Genomic DNA, 11,168 nt, shown 5'->3' with positions numbered 1-11,168 from the left:
AGAGTTTGGAAGGCCTGAATTTAAATCTGGCCTCAGCTATTTCTATCAGTATGACCCTGGGCATGTCATTTAACCTTTGTTTGTCTTAGTTTCCTCATCTGTAAAATAGTTGTACCCAGAGTTACTGTGAGAATCAAAAGAGATAACTGTAAAATGCTTAGCACAGTCCTTGGCACATAGTAGTCATTATATAAATGCCTATTCCCTCCTTTCCTCTCCCCTTTTCCCTCTAATTAATTTACCCTTATACATGTAAATGGGGCAGGTAGGTGTTGAAGTGAATAGAGAACCAGGTCTGGAGTCAAGAAGACTCATCTTCCTGAGTTCAAATCTGGTCTCAGACACTTACTAGCAGTGTGACCCTGGGCAAGTCACTTAATCCTGTTTGCCCCAGTTTCCTCATCTGTAAAATGAACTGGAGACGGAAATGACAAACCACTCCATTATTTTTGCCAAGAAAACCCCAAATAGGGTCATAAAGAGTCAGATGTTACTGAACAACAACTACATACATGTAAATATCGTAACCCTCTAGTAGAATATAAACGTCTCGAGGGCAGGAATTGTTTTTTCTTTTTTGTCTTTGTATCTTCAGGGCCTTGTCCAGTGCTTTGCATCTAGTATGTGTTTAATAAATGTTTAATAAATGCTTAATTAAATTAAGAAAGGAAAGACGTGGGCATGGTCTGCCTTTCATAAAACAACACTTTGGCTGTATCTGAAAACGTATGACTGCTTCATTCCACACCTATAGCCTACCACCTCCCAGCTTGGAGGCAGAGCAAGCTCTCTTTGCTGCCAGTCCTTTAAAGTTATTAGACGTTGCTCTGATGAGAGTTCTGATGTTTTCCCTTACATTATGGCAGGCACTGTCAAAATGGTTTTCCTGGTTCTTTTTTTTACTTTGCTCTGCATCCAGTTTCCCACATTCTCCAGAATTCCTTTTTAAAAATAAGCTTTTATTTATTTCTTCTGTTTTTACATCACTTACATTTTTTACTGTATACATCCATTCCTAGCCCCTTCCCAGAGAGCCATTTTTTATAACAAAGAATAGAAATGAAAGAAAAAAAGGTAAAAGTAATCAACATTGAAGAAATTTGATGTTATATGGAGTGATCCACACCCAAAATCCCTCACCCCTATAAGAGATCAAAGGGAGGCATCTTCTCATATCTCCTTTGGAGTCAGACTTGGTCACAATTAGGAGGTATTTTGATTGTTGGTTTTTCCTCCATTATGTTGTTGTCGTATTTATTGTTTTCTAGGTTCTACCTGCTTTACTTTGCATGGAATCATGTCTTTCCATGCTTCCCTGCATTCAGCATTTTCATTGCATGACATTTATATATCATAATTTCTTTATCCATTCCTCAATCATTTGTTTTGTTTCCTGCTCCTTGCTACCACAAAAACTGCTGCTAGAGATATTTTGGTTAATATGAAGTCTTTCTCCTTGAGATATATGCCTAGTAGTGAAACCTCTGGGTAAAAGGATATGGACATTTTAGTCACTCTTTGTGCAAATGGGGATGATAGCACCTACCCTTCAGGGTTGTTGTGAGGATAAAAAGATTTTACAATTCTTAAAATGCTACATTAGTTCTAGCTATATTATTATTATTCTAGATTGATTTCCAAAATGGTTGGACCAATTCACAGCTCCACCAACAATGCTATAGTATCACTATCTTTTCACAATCCCTCCAACATTGACTCTTCCTAATCATTGTCATCTTTTATTAATTTTCTGGATATGAAGTGAATCCTCAGGCTTGTTTTGATTTGTCTTTCTCTTATGATTTGGAATATTCTTTTCATATATTAATAGTTTGCAATTTTTTTGGAGAAATGGTTGTTCATATCTTTTGACCACTTCTCAGTTTTGTTCTTATGTATTTCTTTTAGTAGTCTATATATCTTGTATAAGTCCTTGAATTCTTCATATTTGTTGTTAGTGATTTTTCTAATATATTCCAAATTGTTTTCCTGAATCGTTGGATCAATTCACAGCTCTGTCAACAGTATATTAACGTGCCTTTTTTCCCATAGCCTTCCACTATTTACCATTTTTACCACTTGCCCCGACCTCAGTGATCTTCCCTTTGAAATAGTTAACCAAAACCAAGAGACATAACCACCGGACTATGCAGTGTTCCATATCCATAGGTTCATAGATTTAGAGCTGAAGGGAACCTTAAAGACCAGTTATTTCAACATCCTCCATCTTTGCCAATCAGATATATATGCAGTAATACCCCAGAGTTGTTTTATTGTGCATTTCTTTCATTAGTAATGTTATTTGATTTGGAGCATTTTTTTCATGTGGTTATATCATATTTCTTCCTTTGAAAACTGCCTGCTACATCCTTTGAACATTTCCTGTACAAATTGGGGAATGCATTTCTTCTTACATCTTTCCAGTTTCATTACACGTTACTCACCCCCCTCTACTCTGAAGTCCAGCCGAACCTGCTTTCTTCCTGTTCCTCACATATGACACCGTTTCCCCACTCTCTGCCTTTGTCTCCCATGCCTAGAATGCACATCCTCCTTACTTCTGACCCAGAGACCATTTTCTGCACGAAGCTTTTCTGATCCCTTCAACTGTTAAGTATTCTCCTCCCTCAAACTACCTTGGATTTAACTACTTTGTATATATTTGTATTTATTCACTTCATATTAATGTTGTATATATGGGTTGCTAAGTGGCCCAGTGGATAGAGTGCCATGCCAAGAAAACCCCAAAGAGGGTCATGAAGAGTCAGATAGGACTGAAAAATGACTAAAAATCTATTTAACATATGTCCTTAGTAAGCACCTTGTGTGTAGGGATTTTTTTTCCTCTTTGTACCTCCAGCACCTGGCATATTGTATATGCTTAATAAATACCTGTTGATTGATTATGTTTGGATCAATTTCCTATAAATCTCCTTTAAGATTTCTCCTTCCCCATGCCCCCAGTCAGTAACATCCCTACCTAGCTGCCCCACCAGTCTATGTTTTAAGGTCTTTTCCAGCCTTTAGTCTTTGCTCTATATGCCAGGGGCCCTTCTAGCTCTGATATTTGATGGCTTCTTAGAGTGTAGTGAACAATTTTGACCCACAGAACAAGTGGCACCCACTACCAGTGCCTTCTGATGAGGCCTATTCAGTCAGGGAGAGTGATAGGAGGGACACCAGAATACCAGGCCCCTGAGGGGGAAGGGTTGGTCCTGGAGGGAACAGTGTGGGGCCAGGCCAGGGAAGGTTTTACAGGGCAAGGTCACTGAAGGACAAAGCTGCCATCTGGTGGCTTCTTCATTTTACTATTTAATTTGTTGAAGTTTTGTTGATGCCTACTGTTGTTAAATCATCATAGTCATTTCCCAAGATACCCCTCTCCTTCCTATCCTCAAACCTAGTGAGCCTTCCTAACAGAAAAAATGTGTTAACTCAAATTAAGCAACACAGTGAACGGATTATGCAATATTCTATACTTGTAAGATCATAGATTTGGATCTGGAAGTGAGGTGAGGCCAGTTAGTCCAAACCACTTTTACAGATGAGCAAACTGAGGTCCAGAGAGGTTATGTGACTTGCCCAAACAGATGTAGTCCCCGGTAGCTTTGTTAGTTAGGTGCTGTGTTGCCCGGGCCTCATCCCCCTAACTCTAGTTATGGCTCGGATGGCTATGCTTTCCTCCCAAACTACCGGCTTTGGTCAGACTTAATTCTGTGGCTGCTGTCTGTCTCTAGCACCCTGGGGACACTGTGTTCTAGAAAGGAGTACTCGGGGGATAGATAGACTTTTCAGGCTTTGATGTAGCTACAAGGTCACTGAGCTCATCAAGAATGGTACAGTGGATACAGGGCCCAGATGGGGAACAAAATTGGTGGAGGGTGTTAGAGGCAGAGAACACAGGCCTGTTGCCTAGATGGTTTTAAAATACAATTCCTGAAAGTGCTCTGAATAAGGTGATTACTGTCAGGGGGATTAGTTTACGGTGTTTTCATCCCTTCATCGGACTAATGTCCAAGAGGAGGCCAAGAGACTATGTCTTTTCTGAACTGTCTTCTCTAGCATCTTGTACTATGCGCTGTACATAGTAGGTACTTTAGAGAACCGGCTTTTTGCTGAATTTGAACATTGCTAATAAAAATCTCTCTTAACCCACCACCTTGCCTCCAATTCTTTCCCTTTCAGTCTCTCTCGGATAGTAAGCTGGCTAGGGTCATCTCTCCCCACAGACGTCAGTGGCTCTCACTGTTACAGGTTTCTTTTCCTGTGGCCTCCTGCTAAAAGCCTGTTCTCTCTCCTCATTCCTTTCTTACCTTCATTTTCCTGTTTCCCTGCAAGTTTCCTCAGCTGCAGGACTTAATTCTCAAATTCTAAATACACTAGATGCACTCCTGCCTCTGCTGAAGCCCTTTCTTCCTCTAAGCCCCACAGTTCCAAAGCAATCCAGGCCATAAGAGCCACTTCCTTCCCTCCTTTAAGATTCCAGAGCTCCTTATTTCTGTCGCACTCATATGGTGCTCCCTTATATTGTCGTGGATTGTGGTCACATCTCTTTTCATGTGTATATATTCTGTCCCCTAAGCTAGATGAGGAGTCCCTCAGATCAGGGACTATGTCTCATTCATTTTTGTAGCCCCTCCTGCTACAGGCACAGGTCGTAAAAAATCAAATTATAGATTAGTAAAGTGTAGTGCAGTGGTTAAGGGTCCTGTGCTATAAGTTGTTAGAGGCATCAAGGCAGTGCAGTGAATGGTGTTGGGCCTGGAGTCAGGAAGCCCCCGAGTTCAAATCTAACCTTAGATACTGTGCAACTCCAAAATCTCTTAACCTCTGCCTCAGTTACCTCAACTGTAGAGTGGGAATAATAGCACCTACCTCCCTGGATTATGAGGATCGAATGAGGTATTTATAAAGCACTTAGCTTAGTGCCTGGCTGTTCTATAAATGCTTATTCCCCCCCTCCTTCTCCCCTCATCATCCTCATCTTAAACTGGGCATGATAACCACTTTATAAATATGGGGGGGGGGGGACTGGTGTTGTGAGGGTCAAATGTGGTAGCAAGTGCTTATATTCAGACTTAAAATGTTTTCAAAGAGCTTTTTGTATATTCTGCCCTGTAAGGTAGATAGGATATCATCTATCACTCCCATTTTAAAGATGAGTGGAGGGGTTAGGTGAATTGCCAAGATCACAAGGCAAGTACATAGCAGAGACAGGTCTTGAACTCAGGCCTGCTACATTCAGTACTAGTTCCTTCATGATCTCTCACAAACTCAGCAAGGCTCTTAAGAAGTCTCTCCCCCGGCCTCCCCTCTATTTCTCCATTGGTAAGATGAGTTATCCCTAAGCTTCTAAAGCTCCTTCCAGTTTTATGTGCTTGGTTTGAAGGCCCCCTTCAGCTCTCCCATTGTAGGCTCTAAAGTCTCTTTCATCCCAGATATTCTCTGACTCTGAAAGTGCTTTCAAATAGTCAAACAAAGGAGGTGTGATGTTTCCAACAGCACAGCACATCAAGAAAGCTTATCCTAGGAATTTAAGACACACATATGGGGCAGAGACCAATGCTTTGTCACCTTATTTATTAGAGATCATCTTTTCAAAGTAAAAAGAGGTGGGGAAAGATCAGGACAGGGGATTTGCATACAAGTGTTATTCTGTGTCAGCAGTGGTGGCAAGGGTCTACAGAAGAATTCACGGTTCTGGGTTCGAGAGACAGCGTGAAAGAGGAGGCCACGCCTCGATTGTCAAATACCAGACAAAATGGGGATTGAGTACATGGGAACCCTCTTTGAGGATTAAGACACACAAGGTTTTTTTGTTTGTTTAAATCAGTTACGCTGTGAGACTGGATCAGTCAAACATCAATGCAATTTTGCCACCAGAAGAAGGCCAACAAGGAGCTACTGTAGAGAGAACAAACAGGAGTAACCCAGGGGTGAGCAGGACACAAGCTGCACGTCTGCAGTGACAAACATTAGAGTGGAAGAGGCTCCATCAGTGACCACGTGTATTGCATTAGCTAAAGTTGGGTTGTTCAGGTTCAGGATGGTTTTGAGGAGAAGGATTTCGGCCTAAATGATATCAGAGAAATGCCTTTTGTACAGTACAAGAATTCAGACACCATCCACTTTCTTAGCAATAGCAGCCACTGGAGACAAGACAGGTGAGGAGAGGATGCATGTCATTCAGGAGACTATGTACAGATTTTACACTCAAGGGAGAACCAATCAGGGTTCCAGGAGTCATTCTCATCGGGGTAAGGCAATTCACTAGACATTATAAATAGGTCTTTCCTTTTCTCCCTCTCCTCAATGCAGACTAAAGTTAATGCCGCCAACTGAGAAAAGAACAATTAGCATCAATTTACAGCTCCCTGGGGACAAAGGGTTTCAAAAAAGGGCCTTCATGTCTTAAAGCAAAAATAGAAACATGACTATCAACAGAAGTTTGGATTTTTCTATCCCTTCCCCCCTCCCCCCATATATGATAAACTACATACCTACTTACATACATTTGTAACATGATACTCATACAGAGTAAGACTCAAGAAATGACATGGACTGCAGGTATTTTTATTCTTGTGTCAACTGGAGACTTCCAGAATCAGAAGCAACCTTGGTAGGCCTGAGTTAAGGGTTTTGCCTTTCCGAGGAAGGAGGACAAGACCACAGGAAATCTAAAGACAAGTGGGGACAAACCAGCTATTCCGAGTCCTTGGAGAGGGTCCCAGGATGATAAACTGTGCCCTTGGTCCGTTATCATTCCCTCTCCTCCCCTGCCCCAAGAACTCTTGTATTCTCCCTCTTGGTTAGCCCAACAGTGCAGAGTGCAGGCGATAGGCAACAAATTATTTCAGTGTGTCAGGGGTGGGGGAATGGGGGAGACCGGGGAAAACTAGGGCCACTCTGAGTTGTGACACTTGACTCAATCAGGATTCATCACTTGCTTGTGAATGATTCCATTCTATGGGAAAAATGATTAACGTGGGGGGAGGGGTGTTCAACTCCTGAGATGTTTAGAGGCTCCACTTGGGGCTACTCTTTGGAGAATACTGCTTTAGTGGTTTATTGACCTAAAATGGTAGCCCATCGATAGGAGGTCTGGCCCAGGTAGCATCTCGGGCCTTCTGACACCTCCTTGTGTTTGCTGGATGGGACACTGGTCAGAAGGAACCATTGCACTGTATCATGATGATAAAGGCCGTTTGTGGGGATTCCATAATGGAATCAATAAACATTTCTGTTCAATCCCTGGCAGATGCAGTGCTCTTTCTGGGGTGCACAAAAAGACCCTTGTAGGATATGTTAAACTGGGGTACAGCATTCATATTTATGCTGGTCCAAGTGCACAGCTCCTCAGAGTCTCAGGGGGCTTGAATCCAACATGCACCATTTGAAGTACAAGATGCCCAACAACCCCATTACCTCCAAGTGGGCCAAGGCCCACTATTCCTTTTGCCAGAAAGCAGGATGGGAGACCTTTTCCTTCCTGAATGCAGATTAGAGAGTAGTAGATACAAATCAGCTACCTTCTCCACCCCACCCCACATCACCAAGGTCTCCTTTGGTGGAGAGGGATGAAAAATAAGCTTATGTATGTGCAGTATTCAACTCAACAGAACTCAAAATAAGCTTCCAGCCACAAAATGAGGTCAGTTGGTTTTTCTTGTAACAGAGGTAACTGTGCAAATAGTATAGAGGGTCCGACAGAGGTGACCCAAGAGCAGGACTTTCGGCTGACCTGAAACCCAGAGATACAAGGCTGTTCAATATCCCACAACTTACAGAGACTACTCCCTCACTCTTTCAGCAGAAATTTTCAAAGGCCTAAATTGAGTGTTTGTTACTACTGTACTTCAATATAAATTCCTATCTATTCCCTCCCAGTTCTGATTTCTTGCCCTTCCACTAACTACTACTGGAACATTCCATGATGGTATGATGAATGGAAACTAGGAGGCCCTGACTTTGAAGCACAGGTCCCTTACCTTGTAACTCATGGCAAAGCCTAATATCCCAATGGGGCTTCCCTGAACATGACTTAAGATCACAATTTTTTGGGATAATGTAAAAGTTGGGAATTGGTGGAACGGGAATGGGGATTTACATTTAAATCCACCTCCAAAAGAGGCTGTGGCAAGGATTTAGATTTGAGTCCTCTTGTTGGGTAGGGTGTGTATGGTGAGTAGTGATGGGACCAGATTTTAATGATACTCTGGGTGTCTGGGGCATCGTGCAGAGAGTAATAGGTCTGGGGGAAAGGGAACTACATTCTTCAGACACTACAAAGTGGCAGAAAGAAAATAACAGGGAAGGAGGTGCCTTACAACTTTTACAAGCCACTACATCTGGCTTTGCAAATTCTGACAGGGTTAAGAAAACAACAACAAAAACCTCCTCAAAAGAGACCAGGAAAAGGGTAACTGCACGGATTCCCCCAGCCTCCCTCCCTGGCCACCCTATCTCCAGCCTGAATAAGTGCATTCCCCAAACCTTCCTGTCTTTTGGGCTAACTTCTACAAGATACTTCTAATTAGTGCAATCAAATAGTGCAGTGTAGGTGACAGGAAGCTAATGGAAGATTAAAAACCTCATAAATACATACACAAAATACTACTTAATAGGTGGAGAGGGGAGTTGGGACTTGGTAAAGGGGATTTATCAAATCAGCTTCTTTTCAACTTGGAAAGACTAGTATGGAATGTCATGCTTCTAACTTAACTCTAATGTAGGATCTGGGGGAAAATGTTCTAATTAATTGCTGCACTATTAGATTTGTTTCCTTATTTGTGGCTGTTAGTGCCCCCTCTTCATTCACTCTTCCTTTCCCAAAGAATGGTCTCACTTTCTTTAATCTACACAGTAATAGTTTTTTTTTTTTTTACCCCTACCATCAAAAATAACAAAACCACTCATTAACACCGTTACTTTTAAGTGTTGTTTCTGTAGACAAAGAATCTCACAGCAGGGAAGAGCCTAATCTCCTAATCTCCTAGATCAATAAATGGACCCTTTGCTTCCCTCCCTGCCAGGGCCTAGTCGGGGTGGGGTAGGTAATCACATAGGTTAGTCATGACAACTTGCATATGCTCTGGGTAAAGCTTTTGAGGTCTGCCCTTAACAAATGATGTCAATCAATTTGCCTGCCAGAGACATACATGCAACTGGATGGAAAGGTGGTGGAGTAAGAAGGGTTCTTGGGGTTGTGTCTCTGGAAGTTCCTGAATAGTAAAGAGGATTAATGCCCTGCTTGTTGCTGACCTAAACTGCTATTTCAACAAATATGCCTTGCTTTAATTACAAACTGCCCTATCAAGTCTCTTGTGCACAATGGCCTGATTTTCTTGCTACTGCCCACCCCTTTCCCTTCCGGAGTGGCTTAAATTTTGTTGAAGCCACTGCTTTAACATCTAGTGGAAAAATTTCCCAACACTGCCTTTGTCTCTTCTGGAATCCAAATAATTTGTCATATTTATATTAAGAAGTCCATAATTCTTAGCTGTGAGTAAAAGGAATAGGCTCCATACCTCTCAGAGGAGTAGCCACTTTGGGCCATAAAGAGGTGAGGGAGACATAAGGACTCTCTGAGCCCTTGGTCAGTCCCCTAGGGAATGCCACACCTCAGGAGCACCAGGTAGAACACATCAATATTTCAAAAGCAGCACTTTCAAAACTCGTGATCTTTGAGCCAGTAAGTGATGTCAAAATGTTTCCCTTCTGGCCAGTGGAACCAAATCTGCAGGAAGAGAAAGGGGGTATAAATCCATTTCCAAATCCAAAGGCAGAGCTCTTAAACTTGCCACACCCCATGGCTACCAAGAGCTTCTACCAAAGCTGAGTCCTTACCTTCAGATCAAGGCATCTATCTCGTGTCGGGCTCCCACTTCTATAAAGCAGGGGAACACACTGTCATTCTGGATGAGAACATGATGCCAAAGGCTCTTTTGCAACAACATAGACAGTGCTTTCTCCATCTTCCCCATGCTACTTCTAGACAAGACTGGGAGCCAGCAGGGCCTTCAAAAAGTGAGACTCTGTCCAAAGGATGTGAATGGAAGTTGTTGGTTGACTTGCTGACAGGTAGTCACCTGATTGTTTTGTGCACATGTTCAGAGAGGATGAGTCTCTCCTCTCTCCATGTGGAATCGAGGGAGGGGGGAGGGGGGTTGGTGTGACATCCAGACTCAATTCCCAAAGACTGGGTAGCAACTATTTGCACACCTGCCCCAGGGCACATCAGAGAAATGAGGGGGGATTCCTTTTTCAGGATGCCTGTTAGAAGGCCCATGCCATGCAGAGGGTGACTCACTGAGCTCCAACAGGGGGCTAAGCAATCCATACAAAGATAGGGACAGCAATGTCTTGACACACAGAGCATTCTCAGAATGCTGAGGAAGATGAAGAAGGGGATGTGATGCCGTATAAATGAGGAAAAGACAGTAATAATTCCTTCCCTCTTTCCTGTGCCAATGACCCGACTCACTTTACAGGTCACCAGCAATTCGGCAGTCCAGAGGTTTGGAGCACAGATTTCAGACGGAGGTGCCACATAGAGGAACCTGTCTTTCCTCTGACCAAACACACTGAAACCCATACCCAGCCCACCCACAAAGCCAAGGTGAATTGCCCTCTCAAGAACTCCAGTGAGGTTTCACGTGATCTCATGATATACATGTAGTACAGAGAGGAACTGAAAGTGCAATTAATCAGATAAAAAAAAGCACATTTGTGCTGCTGTGTCTGTGTGCAAAGATTCAAGACCCAAAATAAATACATGATTTAAAAATTAAAAAGGTTCACAGTATCACACACTCATAGGTAGTTTACAGGAGTGCCCAGGGGGAAAACTGCCTTCACTTCGATTTCACCCCACTGATTTCTTCTCTTCTGGGCATTCTGGGCTAGGGAGTTGAGTCTTTTCAGTCACTGCCTTTGGTCCCAGGATGGTCACGGTTGAATTGGTCAGTGGGAAGAAAGGACAAAGACGGGAGGCTCAGGCAGGGTTCCAGTGGGATGTGAGTTGGCGGAGAAGGTCCTGTGCTGCAGCGAGTCGGCAAACTCCCTCACGGCCAGCCCAGATGGGCAGGATATTAACACAAGGGTAACACGGCAACCTGGAGAGGGGACCAGGCTTGGCTTCAGGCTTCATGTCTGCATAGAAATTACTG

At 42.9% G+C, this 11,168-nt stretch overlaps 1 protein-coding gene across 6 annotated transcripts in view; it reads right to left on the bottom strand.

Moving 5' to 3' along the window:
- Positions 1 to 5,563: 5,563 nt before the first annotated feature.
- PIP5K1C (phosphatidylinositol-4-phosphate 5-kinase type 1 gamma) overlaps positions 5,564 to 11,168 on the bottom strand; it is a 139,120-nt gene continuing 133,515 nt past the window's right edge. For 5 of the 6 annotated variants that reach the window (XR_003568166.1, XR_003568167.1, XR_003568164.1 and 2 more), the window contains one exon: positions 5,564 to 11,165. Coding sequence is in view for 1 of the 6 variants with exons in the window: in XM_027850859.1 (XP_027706660.1) it covers positions 11,163 to 11,165 (3 nt within the window). In the remaining 5 variants the exon portion in view is untranslated. The remainder of the gene's footprint in view (positions 11,166 to 11,168) is intronic. The other variant, XR_003568165.1, reaches the window with a different exon arrangement.

Source organism: Vombatus ursinus, unplaced genomic scaffold, assembly GCF_900497805.2.
Source record: "Vombatus ursinus unplaced genomic scaffold, bare-nosed wombat genome assembly UNPS02009173.1, whole genome shotgun sequence".
Taxonomy (NCBI): Eukaryota; Metazoa; Chordata; class Mammalia; order Diprotodontia; family Vombatidae; genus Vombatus; species Vombatus ursinus.
Note: the sequence above shows the minus strand (reverse complement) of the source record. Positions and strands in the feature narration are given on the sequence as shown.